This window comes from Podarcis muralis, chromosome 4 (genome assembly GCF_964188315.1).
Source record: "Podarcis muralis chromosome 4, rPodMur119.hap1.1, whole genome shotgun sequence".
NCBI lineage: Eukaryota > Metazoa > Chordata > Lepidosauria > Squamata > Lacertidae > Podarcis > Podarcis muralis.
In genome coordinates this window covers 40,161,176-40,177,211 of record NC_135658.1, presented here as the reverse complement: position 1 = coordinate 40,177,211, position 16,036 = coordinate 40,161,176, and the positions used below count along the sequence as shown (strand labels likewise).

Genomic DNA, 16,036 nt, shown 5'->3' with positions numbered 1-16,036 from the left:
CTATCTCAGGTATCTAAAATGTGTCTGCTAGAAATCAAGAAGGAAACGCATGGTGAGATATAAATAATGTGAATCTCATCTCTAAATGGCGTGAGTGTTGGTATCCATCTGTTTCAAGAAAATGGAGTGTGCCTCCAGGGATGAAGTCAAACAGCTATGTTAGCAGCATCAAAGTGACTTCTCTGGGGCACAAGCCTGGGCAGTGTGTATGAAGGTCCTAGGCTGTCCAGATGACAAGACCCCTCTCTTAGCCTCACTTTCATTCATTCATTCATTCATTCATTCATTCATTCAACAGATTTCTAGAAAGTTATTACTCTCCCCCATAGTCCTAATATGAATATGGGGAGGGGGAGTTAGTGTATTGTGTTCTATATAGATTGATTTTCCTGCTACTCAGCAGTGTGTTTTCCACCTGTGTTCTCCCTATAAATGCGCCTCTTTGAACACAATCAAGCTGTTGTTTGTTTTTTCATGGATTCAAACAATGTTCCTCATGTATCTTGTTAAACAAGAATGCACAGCTACAAGCATTCACCCTGTAGGAGAGCAGAAGAAAATAAATATGATAGATATCTAGGTGCTAAGCAAGGCATACTCCTGCAAAGTTTTCCCTAACCGTGTAAATGTGCATAACACTATGCTCAAATTCTTTATGCCCTTAAAGAGCCAGAGAGACTTTACCAACCTACGAGTCATTAATATATGAAACCTGAAAGAAATAGCCATGCTCTCAGAGCTGTGGAAAATTGAAACAGCAGGGCTTGGGCTGATCATTTGGCTGTAAATAAACACTGAAAGGCCTTGACCAAAGATGAATGACCCATTCAGACATTAGTAATGCAGCCTATAACAGTGAATGCCATCTTTATGGAAGTGTGTTCTCCCTGTGTCGTGCGTATGAGTACATACATATATATAGAACAGAAATATCCATCTTACATGCAAACATGGATGAGCAAACAGCAAAGCATACCACAATATTTTTGCAGATGATGCCAGACTCCCCAGAGCAGCTGCAGTGGCAGAGTCTGTATTCAAGTCTGGGTTTTATTAGAATTTTTCACACAACGCCCCCCCCCCTTGTGTTGAAAGAAGGTTTGAGGGAATCAGAATGTGTCAGAAATGTTTCACGCATGTACCAATGTAAGTGTATGGTGGCCCTCCGTGTGATGAGGGACTATGGCTCAATCCTATGTGGAGGATCAACATAAGAGCACATTGGTATGTAAGTAGAATTTCTTTTGCATGTACTTTGAACATGCGGACGTTGGGACATAGCAATTGGGGCCTGAAGAGGCCACCTCATTCTGTCTAATGGTAGGGCTGGTCCTTGAAAAGACCTTTTCAGAAAAGGCTGGTTATTAGTAGAAATAAAACATATATGTACACACAAGCATTGCCTGTAGCATACAGTTAATAACTTGGGGTTTAAGGACATCGAAGAGCTGGAGTCAGGTTCAAAATGAACCATGTATGAAAATCTATCAAGCTCCACAGTCTCCTCACGCCTCAGCTACTTAATAAAAGGCATGCAATCAAGCCACCATTCTGAGCTGAATGCCTCTAACTTATTAATTCCTCACCGACAAGATAAGGAGAAAGAAAACCTCTGAAGCATGTAAATTCCATTGTCTTAAAGCACAATCACTTTAACCCTCTGTAGTCTTGCCAGATCTTTGAAGCATGTTCTGTCAGCCCCTGAATGTTAAACAGGAGTTTTATTTCCTGGCTTGTGATGGTTATCTTAGTGTACTTGTTCTGAAGTTAAGAAAACAAAACAGGGAGGGGGGGGATAGAGGGAGGAAAGGTTTATGGGAGGACAAAGATTTAAAGACGACTGGGCAACAAGGAATGGTGTTTGCCCCCAAAGCCAGGGTTATAACAAAATATATTGTCACTAAAACAAAACAAAACAAAAAACACTATTGGCCATTTTTGTTGAGTAGATAGGGTTTCTTTCTACTATTATTGTATTTGTATATTAATACAGAGGTATTTCCCAGGTCAAATGGTTTGTTTAAGGCCTGGATAACTAAATGGAACACCCTTGTAACTGATTGCTACCATTTCATAGCTGTAAGATTTGGGCCTAAAGAAAAAGGAGGCTGCTGAAATGGTCAGTCTAGTTTGCACGTCATTTAAGTAGCTGCAAGCTTGGACTATAGTGTTGACATATAGAAACAAAATACTGTAGCTAGTGATGAGTGTGGAAGGTGAGCCGAAGGGGGCATGGCTTCACTCCCCTTTCCTTGCCTGGAGGTGATGTCATCAAGGCATGTATCCGAAATAGAACATTTAATTTGAGGACTGGAGACAAAGAGGTCTGACTCACTGTCTCTGATGAATCCAGTAATAGGTACTTGAGAGCCACCTGGAAACCTAATGGGGGAGCAGGATCTGTGGGGAAATCAATGTTGTGAACCTTTCGTTTTATGATCAGCCTTACATCGCCCCAAAATGCCAGCAGGCTCGTGACTTTTGTTCCATGGAAACCAAACCCCCAAGGTATGCGCTGGAACCCCTGAGTTCTCTTACCATTTTCAGTGTGTCAAGTTATGATTCTTAGCCAAACAATGAGAATAATCCTGGTTTGAATGTAAACAGGTACTTCAGCCCAGTTAACAATGCTGCATTCACTGATTTTTCTCCCTTGTTAGATGCAGATGCAATAAAGTTCTGTGTGTGTGGTTTTCTTCTCTGATGTATGGCCAGGGCCATGTGTGTAAAGACATAATCTTGGCTATTAACCACCAGAAAGATGAAATGGGCTGCAGTTTCCACCATTCTGTGGAACAACTGACTGGTAGGGTTTAGCAAGGAGTCTGTGGGCACTACTCTGGATCTGGGTGACATAACCCTCCTCTTCAGTAGAAAGCATAAATCTGGGGCAAGATCGCACTAGTATTATTACATTATCTAATATAGCAGAGAATTCCCTAAATACTGGTTTATTGCAGAACTAGGCAAGATTAATTTAGTGGAGCCGAGTTTGACATTGTTCCAAGGGGACAGATGAGGAGACTTCAGTGAATCCAAAAGGTATTTTGATCAAGCTAAAAAATTCAAGAGCGGGTACAAGAAGAAATGTGGCATTTCCTTTCCCGACTGAAACGGCAGGGTGTAGGGTTTTTTGCCACAAAACTCCCAGGGAGCCCACCAGAGTTCAGAAGACTACATGACTGCGATACGCTGTCCAACCTCACACGCCTTTATGGTGTTCATTCATTAGTGTATGTGTGGCTTCAGTTCCTGCTTCTGCAGAGAGACTCTCAGCAGGGGCGAGAGAAAATTAATTTCCCAGAGTATTTGCAATGGCATGCAACCACACAGCCAACTTTTCAAGTGCAGGCTGACCGTGTTCAAAGAGCCCTAACTGTTTGCAGGGAATTGAATTCCAAATGATTAACTCCTACAAAAGCCATATTTTTTCTCCTGCTCTACAGTGCTCACAGGATAGAACTATTTATGAACAGCAAGTCTGAAAGCAGGCCTCTGTGGCTCAATCTAGTGCTCTATCATAGGTACACAGTGGTTATAGTCTCACGCAGTACAATTAAAAGTAGAGGCAAACTCTCTAAGCAAGGACAACTAGACGCCCCTCATGACAGTGGCAGGCTTTGGACTCTCAAATTTTAGTGGTGTCCCATGTGATGCTAAAATCTGGCAACCTCCCCCACAGCGCTCCATTCTACAGCATTGTTTTGGCACACCATGGGCAGTACCCAGGGAAATCGCACCAGTCATGCTACCTAGTGGGCCAGTGTGGTGTAGTGTTTATGAGCGGTGGACTCGTAATCTGGTGAACTGGGTTCGTGTCTCCGCTCCTCCACATGCAGCTGCTGGGTGACCTTGGGCCAGTCACACTTCTCTGAAGTCTCTCAGCCTCACTCACCTCACAGAGTGTTTGTTGTGGGGGAGGAAGGGAAAGGAGAATGTTAGCCGCTTTGAGACTCCTTAGGGTAGAGATAAAGCAGGATATCAAATCCAAACTCTTCTACCCTAAAACAGTCTCTGATCATGAAGATGCATACATATACAAGGGACACTCCAGTTAGAGTTATAAAGCTCTTGACAAATCTGTGGTTCACATTGTTCTAGCATTGGGTTGGTCCTGCAGTGGATGCGATTTACCTAAAAGTCCCATTTACAGAATTCAGGTAGTCATGAGATGGGATTTGAACCCAGATTTTGAATATTCTGTGCCTGGGAGGACCACATTACTGACTCATAACATTGCCTGCATTCTTTTCTGAATAGGATATATTGCTTTTTGTCAAAGACATTGGCTGCCCTTAATCATGGCACTCAGTACTAATTTAAAGAAAGCCGATCATTTTGATAATCAGTATCGGGACTGAATTGGAGTTGGCTCAAATGAAAGGAGATAGCCAAAAGCTATTAGTTGTTGACAATCGGAAGAGGTAAACACCGGGGACTTCTTACCTTTGCTTGAAAGTGTGGAGTCTTAACTGCTTATGTGTTCCAAGTGTTTATATCCATAAAAGTACAAGATTCAAAAGAGACATTGAGATGGAGAAGTTAAACAATTCCCTCCCTAACATCTTAAAAATAGTCTATTGACAAGTTAAATGCTGGAATCAAACATCTGAACTTCAGAGTGACAGAGCTTAGTTTTCTCCCTTTCACTTATATGACATACCATTTTTAATAAGGGGGGAAATGAGACAAATTGCTTGACTACAAAATCACCAGCTATTTCCAGCTAGCTGAAGCTGAGTTTGGGGTTAGCGATAAGTGGGAATCTAACCATTTCTGGATTTTGAATTCCTTCTAATTGAAAACTTGGAAAAGAAAAGAACAGAAACTTACTGAAGTTTTGCGGAGGGTGTGCTTTCAAAAGATATGTCGAAGTGGAAAGGAAATAGCTATAAAACCTTGTCAGCTGCAAGGAAAAAATAAGAAATAAGAACTCTGGTGTGCTGGCAGGTAGAAGCCATATACAGGTTTATTTTTATCATTCTCCTTTACAGTGTGAGTTAAGAAATGATAAGGCTATAGGATAATTAGTTGAACAATCACCTACCCTTTTATTCATTCATTCCCTGCATTTAAATATATATGAATATTATCAAAACCTTGGTGCAGCTGCCTGTTTCAGATTCTGAAGGAAGACTAAGATTATCTACAATTTATTCAGCATAAACTACTTTTTTTTTTTAGAAGAATGGCTGATCTTGGATTATGCTGATGATTTTGATCCATTCCACTGGATGGCAGATAGACTTGCACCAGGGAATGGATGATGATTGTGTTGTTCCTCCTGTGCCATGCCCCTGGGGTCAAACTGCAGGGGATGAGGCTAGGGATTTGGAGTGGAAAAATGAATTGTCCTCAGAGACAATCCAACATGGATGTACTGAATCAGAGGCTCTGTGCAAGAGCAACCTGTTGGGTCAGTGCCTGTCCAGCTTGAGGAGGCAGCATTGTCCTCCTTTACACTGAAGACTCCAGCTCAGAAGTCCTAGTGGAACAGTGTTCTCCACTCTGTTGGTGGAAATAGGATGATCAAACCTGTTAACACCAATATGATATGGATTGCACTGGTTGTCAGTAAATTTCTTAGCCCAGTTTAAGGTGTTGCTGTTTAACCTATAAAGCCCTAAGCAGGTTATCTGAGAAATCATCTTCACCTGTACCAGCCTGCCTATGCTTATGAAGATCAGGCTCAGAGGCTCTCCTCAGTAGGATCTGTCAGTGTTACACAAAAGTGGCAGTGGTCCCACAATTAAGGAATTCCCTCTGAAGGGCAATGCAGGGGATGCCTTGAAGCAGATACTGCAGGCTCATTTGATTCAGAAGGCCTTTGAGTAAATATGCTGTGGTCCTAAAGAATTTTAACTGGCTGAAGGATTTTTAAGGTTTGCTGCATTCAAATTAGTTTTACAATGCTGGTTTGTTAGGTTCTTTGTTATGGCCACTGTTAGGACATTGCTTTAAAAAAAATAAATAATGTTTACGTCAGCTTTGTAATTAGCCTGTTGATATTGTGGTTTTTGTATTGTACTGAAGCTCCCATGCAAGGAACGAAAACTTCACATTTAAAAACAAAACCATCCTTTATAATTTATTTTTTTCATATCAAAACCAAAATGGCTTTTAGAATATAAATGAATAAATGAAAGTGTGTGGGTGGACCACATAATAGCTGAAACAACATGTTAGGCAAACAAGCGTATTAGAAACTATGTGAACTTCTAGTAACTTCCCTGCTTATTGGCTGATTTTAACCCAGTGCTTCTGCTGTGCATTTATATTTTGCTGCTTCTTTAAATGTAACAATTCAGCATTCATAGTAGTTTCCCACCTGGAGAAAATAACAGCACTGTGGAGGAGTGATTTTTGCTGTAACCACAGTGCAAGTGGGGAAGAGTTGCAAGCCACCTCCCTCATACTGTGGTACCAATCCTGATACCACCCACCAAAGCTATTCTTTTTGAAGTAACAACAGGACTGGACTGTGTTAATTTCTTTACATGGTGCTTCAGAGGAGCTACCAATAACCATGATGGTGATTTACTGCCTCCAGGCATGGAGACAGTCATGCTTTTGAGTACTAGTTGCTGAGCTCTTGTGCTCAGGTCCTGCTCAGTGATTTCCCACAGGCATCTGTTTGGCCACTGTGAGAACAAGATGCTGGACTAGATGGGCCATTGGTATAATCCAGAAGCCTCCTCTTATGTAGGATTTCAAGCTTTCTTGATGGTGGGTAACTACTGAAGTATTCAGCTATACTGAAGATTTCCTTTGCTTGGGACACTGTTGTTGTCCTCCCTGAGACCCTTAGTGTTTTTCAACCAGCTGTCCAGTCATCTGCTGGCAACTCTCTAGCAAAGTTCCTGTCTCCCCATGGTGGGTCTCAACCGTCCATGTGAGAATAATTGACCTCGAATACCACATTTCCTTCCTGTTTAATTTCTATGTTGCTGGTGTAGCCAGATATATATTTAACAAGAATGATTCTGATTTTGTTACTGTAACTATACAAGGAAGCTGGAGAGCCAGAATTGCCTGACCACAGAATACAACTAACTCCATGGAATTCAATGGAAATTATTCATATCCTGCTGGGAGAAAAGAAGGCCTTGGGATTAACCTCTGACATTGCATCTTTAAATCTTCTTGACAAGTACAATATACCCATCTGTGCTGCTGTCCTGAAGATGAACCTGCTGGCATAATTGACTCTCAATCTTTTGGAAAGAGCCATTGAAAATAACTTTATCTAATGTAACTTCTTTATTACAACTGCAAAGGCCTTGTCTTCTTTTTTTCGAGGTGAGAAAGCTCACCAAGTTGCATAGCTAAAATGGTCTGTTGAAATTCAGCACATCCACAAGCAGCATTGCACAGATCTCAACCACACTGGCCAGCCAAGGGGTTTAGAAAGGTCCAATGCTAAATTCAACAAAGAACTCTTTACACCCAATATACAGTGTTGGTTGATAAACAACATCAGTGATTACAAACCATTGGCTATCACTGGCCATAATAGAAGCACTTCTGGATCAGGAGAATAGTGTGTCTAGCCCATCATCCTGTTCTTGCAGTTGTCAACCAGGTTCCTATAGGAAGTCTGTAAGAAAAATCCGTGTACAACAGCGCTCTCCCCACCTGTAATTCAAAGCAACTGTTGCTCAGACATACTGCATCTGATGGTGGAGACAGAACATAGCAAATAAGTCCTGATTGCCTGGAAAGGGAAGGTATCATATATTTGGCCTCCTATGTACTCCTGCCTCACAGATTTATGGAATCTATTTGTAAATGCTCTTAGCAACAACAACAACAACAACAACAACAACAACAAATATTTGTCTTGAATTGTGCTCCCCAGCCTAATTCTGTTCTCAGAGAGTTGGGGAAAGGGGAGCCTTTCATTAACACTTATTCATCTTTTTAGTTCCTCCTTCAGCAACTTGATCCTTACAATTTAAGGGGAGCCATTATTCATGGTTTGCTGTGGGGCCACATGGAAGAATATAGAAAAGGGAGGAAGGGAAGAAGTTAGGACCCCCACATGAAAATGGAGTAGGGAAACAGCAGAACATCTCAGCAGCCTGTGAACAAAAAGGACATAGAAGGGCAGGCAAGGTGAAGGCTGATTAGCAAGGACAAAAACAAAAGAAAATCTCACCCTTTAGAAAATGCAATATACAGCTTCCTGGCATTTTCAACCATTTCTCTTTATCGAGACAACCTGGGCGAACAAATACAAAACCAATTTTAAAAGGATACAATTGTATACTCTAAAAAGACAACACCAAAATGGTTAAACTGTGTCAGACAAATTCTACCATTTTAGCATTGAACATTCACACATTACATTCAGCAAGAATGCAATCTGTGTATGGAAAACAGTTGAGCTGTACACTTATAAAGTGATGCACATGTAACTTTCAATGAATGTACAGTTTGTGCCCGTGTAAGGAATAGCAGAGTAATACAAATGAACAAGTATACACTTGTACAAAACTAGAGGCAGCTTGTCCCTGTATTCAATATAACATGAACATTCAGAGTATATTTTACTTAAACATTTTATACTCAAACTATAATATCAATTACTCACACATCTATCATTCATGACAAAATCATATAAAAGTTATAATGGAAAGGCTTAAAACCCCTGCCTCCTTTTCATTTAATAGCCCAATCTGACTTCTTCCAGTTTAAAACTTTTCAAGACAACTTCTCTTTCAGCTCACCTAAGCAGACTGAAATATAACCAATCCATATTAGTCTTTTCTTATGTTGTGAACCACCCTGTGATCTTTGGATGAAGGGTGGTTTACTTACTTTACTTACTTACTTACTTACTTACTTACTAAATAAATAAATAAAGTCATGATCTGGAAACATGCTTAATCACAAATGTGCCCAGCACACCAAAATGTGAACTTGTGCTAATTTCAATACATTAAAAATGGTTGCATGAATCAAGCTATTATTATAAATGATCATGGTAAAGAGTAAAGACAATAATCTGAATATCTGGTCTCGCCTAATGTGAAGGGGAGGTCAGGTTACCATAGAAAATAAGCTACGCCGTTACTTTTCATAATGAAATGATTAAGAACTCTTCTGCTTCAAAATTCAACACATCTTCTATCTTCTTTATTGAAAACCCATAACTACTAGCATGATGTGGCTAATCTGTGAGCCTCTGGACCTTTCAAAAATCTCTAATTGCTGCCATTTTGCACCAATCAATACGTTACAATTCCTAATAGACAGCCCTGCTAATCAGTGAAAACAATTCACACCAAGAATATATGACTGCGTTCACATGTGAGTGCAAAGGTTAATTCATGCTATACTTGTATTATACTGATCTAATTATCTACTGAAGGAATCTTTTCAAGGTATGTTGTCAGTTCTGCAGACTGGGTTCAATGGAGTGAAACTCAGTTGAATGCCTTTTATCTAAAAGCAAAAGCAAAAAAATAAATTAAAATGTCTTGACTTTGCTTTGTAAAGTGATTAGAAAACAAGATGAAGTTGCTTTTGTGTTGTACCATCTCCATTCTCAGGCATAGCATGTGCTAGGGGTATTGTCAGAATAAGCTTACTTCGTTTTCTTTTTTATGCAAGAGGGCACGTCTCCAGAAGGATGGCTATTATGTAGTAATGAAAATCTGAGTGAAGGGTTTTCAAGTAGCCTTTCAGAGATGGCATTCCAAAATGTAATGGCTAGAGTCATAAAGCTGAAGACCCTGGATGCCACAGAGCCATCACTTGCTTGGAGAATATTACTGAGAGTTCTTACAAGTGCACTGGCAGAAGCAAAAGACCCAAAATTAGAACCAGTTGCTAAAATTGCTTAACTTAAGCAGGAAAGGAAGGAGGGAGGGAGAGAATGGTAAAGAATATGTAAAAGGGGTTTTTTATAGTGGGAGCTAAAGACCAGAGGCAAAGCTAACGATGTTATGAAGATTCATTCACGGAAAGCCTTATGTTGTTAATGCAATATGGTTTTATGACAGAATTTTTAAGGTCCACTAATTTTGCTACAGAATAATGGAAAGGGGCAACACTTCTCATACTGCATTAGATTAGAGGCAGACTATAGTTCCATTTTAGAGAGCTGAAAGTGGCATGTTAGAGCAAGGTGATACACTTACGTCTCCTGAATCATATAATTTGTCGTCAAACAGGCTTCAAGCTTTTGTAGCACCTCAAGAACCAAAAATAGCATGAGCAGAGATTAATGTGATGGGCACAAACCTGGCCTCTCCTGGGTCAATACCGAATCAGAATGTTGGCCCATCAAGCTCAGCATTGGCCACAGTGATTGGCAGAAATTCTCCAGGGTTTTCAGGAGAAGACATTCCCAGCTCTGCTTGGAGATGCCTGAGATTCAAACTGGGATTTTCGGCATGCAAAGCAGCTGCTCTACTGTGGAACTATAGCCCTCCCCCTCCCAGACTTCTGGTACAGCTACATGGAGGAGTTCAGAAGTTTTTGTTTTTATTTATTTTTTAATCAACCTTCTTGTTGTTTAGTCGTTTGGTCGTGTCCGACTCTTTGTGACCCCATGGACCAGAGCTTGCCAGGCACTTCTGTCTTCCACTGCCTCCTGCAGTTCGGTCAAACTCATGCTGGTACCTTCAATAACACTGTCCAACCATCTCATCCTCTGTCGTCTCCTTCTCCTTGTGCCCTCCATCTTTCCCAACCTCAGGGCCCTTTCCAGGGAGTCTTCTTTTCTCATGAGGTGGCCAAAGTACTGGAGTCTCAGCTTCACGATCTGTCCTTCCAGTGAGCACTCAGGGCTGATTTCCTTCAGAATGGATAGGTTTGATCTTCTTGCAGTCCATGGGACTCTCAAGAGTCTCCTCCAGCACCATAATTCAAAAACATAAATTCTTCGGCGATCAGCCTTCTTTATGGTCCAGCTCTCATTAAACCTGCATTAAACTTGGATAATTAGGAACAAAAGCATCTGGAGGAGGAGAGGAGAGGGGAAAGCATATGAGGATACATTCCTATCATAGTAAGCAATGATGTCTGTACATGTATGTATACATGAGGATGTTGTCCACATGTGTGAGCAGACTAGAGAGAGAGAGTCTGCTCATATATGTAGATTACATATAATATCTCTCTTGTCATGCATGTTTTCATGAGACATATATCTATTATGAATTCTAAAAGCTCATCAAAAGCACCATTTTCTGCTAATAGGATTTTTTAAAAAATCAAGACAAGTTCAGTGCCCTAAGGTGATTGCAATGACATTACTATACATGGCATGTACACCTCTCTTTCTATGCTCTGAAGTGTTTTAACAGCAAGTCTTATTTTCCCTGCAGCCAATATACTAGCGGCATTACACTGCAAGACAGCTTATAACAAGTATTTAATGGGCTCATTTCTACCAGTGGATGACACAGCAAAAAGTAGTCATAACTTATGGACTGATTTTTAAAAGCTACATTAAAACTTTGTCTAAGGCTAAACGTATTAAGTATAGGTGGCAGTTCAAACCAGGGATAGAAATCAGCGACAACAGACCAGCAAGGTCTGGAGAGGATATGGGGATGAAAAGGAACTAAAATATAGCGAAAATGCAGATGAACAGTAAGAACAGGGAAATATTAAATCACACCTAGCGAAGTAAATCAAAGCCTCTTAAATAGTAATGAAAATATATAGGAATACAATACTAAAACTTAAACAAGGTCATTTATAAGAGAATATCTGTAGCATATTTTCAACCCACTGCAGAAGAGAAAATTCATGAATAATATTAGAGGTATTTACATGATCCACTTTCCGCTAGTACAGTGTTTGCCTAATGTAATGAGATCTGGAATGCTCGAATAAAATACAAATTTCAGAGTGATATACCTGAATCTTACAGTGCACATTTTTTATTATTTAAAAGGCAAACAGGAAGCATTTTATGCATCTAATACTGAATGTTAATATTGACACTTGCCTGCATTAATATTACAGGTTATTGTGAGTGAATTAGCAAAACTTGCACATTAACAAGTTTGTAGATTACATGAGCAGCTTCAGGGTAAAGACTCTGAAGGATTAGTTTCTATTCAGGGCAAGGCCTTGCCACTCTAATTTCATTTGTGAAATTCAAATCTTGTTTTGGGAAGCAGAGTGCATGGTGAGATAGCATCTGCAAAGATTTTGAGAGATGGATTTGCTTTATTCACAGAAATGCCAAGTAAAATTTATTTCCTTGAGTCCAACCCTTCCAAAGTCACATTGCTTTAGGTTTACATCTACACACTTGCTGAGAGAAAGATATAATGTTAATCTACCCCATTCCAGAACTTCTGCATCCTTTTTTTTTAAATGGCTGGTTCTGCTGCCATGGCGACTACTTCATTTTTGTACTATCTTCATTGCCACAATGAAGTAGATGGGGGTGGGGAGAGATACAGCTAAAATTGTTGCACTAACATAACTACAGTACATGGTTGAATATTGCTCATGGTAAATATGTATGTGTGTGTGTTGAAGTGGAACATAGACATGCAAAAGAAATGAGAATGGAAGTCTGGAAATTTAGAGAATGATCTGACTTTTCAGTTGCAACCATTTATAAGGAAAACTGCATTAAAATGGCATCTCTGTAGCACTGGACCGCCCCTGAAGAACTCAATGACCAGTAGGGTGAAGGATGGAAAATGTTGTATCTGTCATGAGGAAAAGGGATATCTTTTTCATATGTGATGTAGGTGTAGGAAAGCCAGAATATTATGGCAAATGGTTATAACAATCATTAAGAAAATATTTTAGGTGGAAACAAGTGTACCTTTTTAAATTATACACCTTGCAATTTAAATAAAAAGGTATATGAAACACAAATACACAGCAGCTCATGAAAGAATTTACTTTGCTAGGACATGGAAGCAGAGTCAGATACCAAAAACGCTACCAAGAATTAATTAGGAAAAATTGGGAACCGTTAAGAGTCATTTATTTAACTGAAATGTTACACCCATCCAAAGAAAAAATAAACACTGCATTATAAAAGGAATGTTAGAAATTGTGACAGATGCTCTAGCATTATAACCAATAAAACTAATGCAATAAACGCCACATCTGAATGCAGTCTACATATTTGAAGGGCAAGGAAGCAAAATTGCAATGTAAGGCCCAACTCCAGGCTTCCATGTGTTCATCATCTCTTCTGCACAGGCAGTTTCATAAATACAGCTTTTGAAAGGGCAGGGATTTATTTTAATTTTTAACAATAAATCCAATTAACCACTGACTCCATGTTGCTCTATCTATTAAGACATTGCTTTTCACATTACTGAGCTTTGTGCTTATTTTTATGCTATCTTATTTTGTAATAAAACCTACAGTCAGCGAGGTTTGTTTTTTTCACCAGACACAACAGTCTCTGGGTAATTTCTTAACAAACCCTTTAGAAACACTGCTCCAAACCTGCCAACCTTGATAATGGAAATATGGGCTATACAGTACAATACATCTTCAGAGAAAGCAACAGAGACTAGGAAAAACCTCCTGGCATAGAAAGGCGATAATGTTTTCAGTATGACTTCGGAGCAATGGGGGTCAACACATAGAGAGAAGCTGTTAGGTAGACTTCTACTCTATCATTTGTATTGACGTTTCTCAGTAGTGTGTGGTGGCAAGATAAAATATGTTATAATAAGGATTCCAGGACACAGCTACATGAGCTGAAATGAGAAAGCTGACAAGTATCTTGTAGTTTCTTTTGATTTTTGAAGAAACAGGAACATAAACAAAAGACAAGCCTGAAGCTGGCTTCACACGCTATCTATTCCAGATAGGTAACTAGAGCATTTCTATAGCATTATAGTCTGTAGCAACTGCCTGGGACAAAGTTTGAAGTGCTTGTATCAGTGGTGACTATCACAAGCCATTTCTCTGTTTAAAATCTTTCTCTCTTGCACACAAATGCTCACACACACAGAAACAAAATCACTCACAGGTACACTTTTGTTAATCATATTCTGGCACTGTTAGCACAGTAAAATATCATGGGTTTTATACTTGTTTTATGCCGATTCTTTGAATTGTTATTATATTTATTTTATGGATTTTAAATTGTGAAACCGCAAGAGGACATGGTTGACTGGGCAGCATACAAAGGCCAAATAAATACTTTTACTAGGGTATTTAAACAGTTGCTACCAAATACTGCTTCGCATAGAGAGAGCCCTGCAATTATCAAGCATTCCTGATAATCAGAAACCTCCTGTTTCTGAACGTTAACTGGGACTGCTGCCAGATACTTTCCATCTTCTTCTGTAATGGCTCTAACAAGCTGTAGACTTGACCCTGATACCTTCCTTCCCTTAATTAAGATCTGTCCCTCAAGTCTCTGTCTGTTTTCTCCTCCTCTTTTCCCATTTCCTAATCATCCGTTGCCTGCTAAATTTATTTATTCCTCTTTTTCTGTGCTACTAATGTGTGAACTTTATAACATCATTCTCCTCCTTGCCATTAAAGGCTGTAGACATTACATTTGTCATGAGTGGAAGGGAGCATTCCTCAACAATGGATCTTTGAGGCATGTACTTCAACATACTGTACTGCTATAATATATACAAGCACCTTTTATGAAGGATTGTGATTCATCTGATCATGTTGCAAGTAGCCAGCCCAACTACCAGTGATTTCTGGAAATACAGTAGGAAATGACAAATAGCTAAAATCTTAAAAGTCCAGGAACAACAATGGACTTCACCGTTCCCCCCTCATTTTTTGCCCAAATGAATCATCACAGCTTCATTGCATTTATGGATGAAGTTAAACTTATTATGACTTGTTCTGGTCAGAAACAATGATATTGTAGAATGTTCTTAAAGGTCATCACTGAAGCTGACGTTCACCTGCCAGGTTCATAAAGGCCAAATGGGGAAAGGGAATCCTTGTCAATTACTTGCTTTCTAAGTGTGCAGGGAAATGTACAATATAATGGGATTTTAATAAAGTGTGTGAGAGAAAAACCCCCTCTGTGGAACACTTCCATTCGTACAAGCTACTTCTAGAAGTAAGCATGTAGACAAGTGTGGTACGTTCTGCAAACTCATACATTCTTTACAGACTTACATGAATCCAAATATAAAACTTACAAAGGGAAGATGAAAGGGACTTCATATAAGAAAAGGTTTAAAAAGCTGCATTGAAAACAAATTTGATTAAAAACTGCTAGAGGAGTGTTTAATCAGCAGTTATTCTATATGAGGACTGGAATTTAAGTATTGTGCCAGAAGCAGTTTAGTCATGCTGGCCAGCCACATGACCCGGAAAGCTGTCTGTGGACAAACGCTGGCTCCCTCGGCCTGAAAGCGAGATGAGCTCTGCACCCCATAGTTGCCTTTGACTGGACGTAACCATCCAGGGGTCCTTTATCTTTTTAAAGGTAAAGGGACCCCTGACCGACTCTGGGGTTGCAGCGCTCATCTCGCTTTAGAGGCCAAGGGAACTGGCATTTGTTCACTCCGCAGACAGTTTTTGGCCAGCATGACTAAGCCGCTTCTGGCGCAACAGAACACTGACATCAGAGCAGCGCACGGAAATGCCATTTACCTCCCCACCGGAGCGGTACCTATTAATCTACTTGGACTTTTTGGCGTGCTTTCGAACTGCTAGGTTGGCAGGAGCTGGGACCGAGTAATGGGAGCTCACCCCGCCATGGGGATTCGAACCACCAACCTTCTGATCGGCAAGCCCAAGAGGCTCAGTGGTTTAGACCAGTGTTTCCCAACCGGTGTTCCGCGGCACACTAGTGTGCCGCGAGACGTTGCCTGGTGTGCCGCGAGATGTTGCCTGGAGGGAGGCGGGCGAGTCGGGCGGCGAGAGGCGGGGCAGCGGCGGCGAGGAGAGGCCGCCCAGCGCGGAGCTCTCGCCGTCTGCCTGCCTGGCTGCCTGCGTGGCGCTGACGTCACGGGGCTGTAACGTGCCCCACATAGGCACACGCGGGGCGGCGAGCGAGCTCCCTCCCACATCCCATCGCCGCTCGCTTCGGCCGGCCTACTGGGCTGTCGCA

At 40.6% G+C, this 16,036-nt stretch overlaps 1 protein-coding gene across 2 annotated transcripts in view; it reads right to left on the bottom strand.

Moving 5' to 3' along the window:
* NSUN3 (NOP2/Sun RNA methyltransferase 3) overlaps positions 1-16,036 on the bottom strand; it is a 104,460-nt gene that overhangs the window by 59,739 nt on the left and 28,685 nt on the right. Inside the window, exon 6 of one of the 2 annotated variants that reach the window (XM_077927235.1) lies at positions 6,921-10,931. The exons of the other annotated variant lie outside the window; for it this stretch is intronic. Within the exon in view, the coding sequence (XP_077783361.1) occupies positions 10,523-10,931 (409 nt within the window). The 3' untranslated portion in view covers positions 6,921-10,522. Of the gene's footprint in view, positions 1-6,920; positions 10,932-16,036 lie in introns of those variants that run through there. 2 annotated transcript variants of the gene reach the window in all.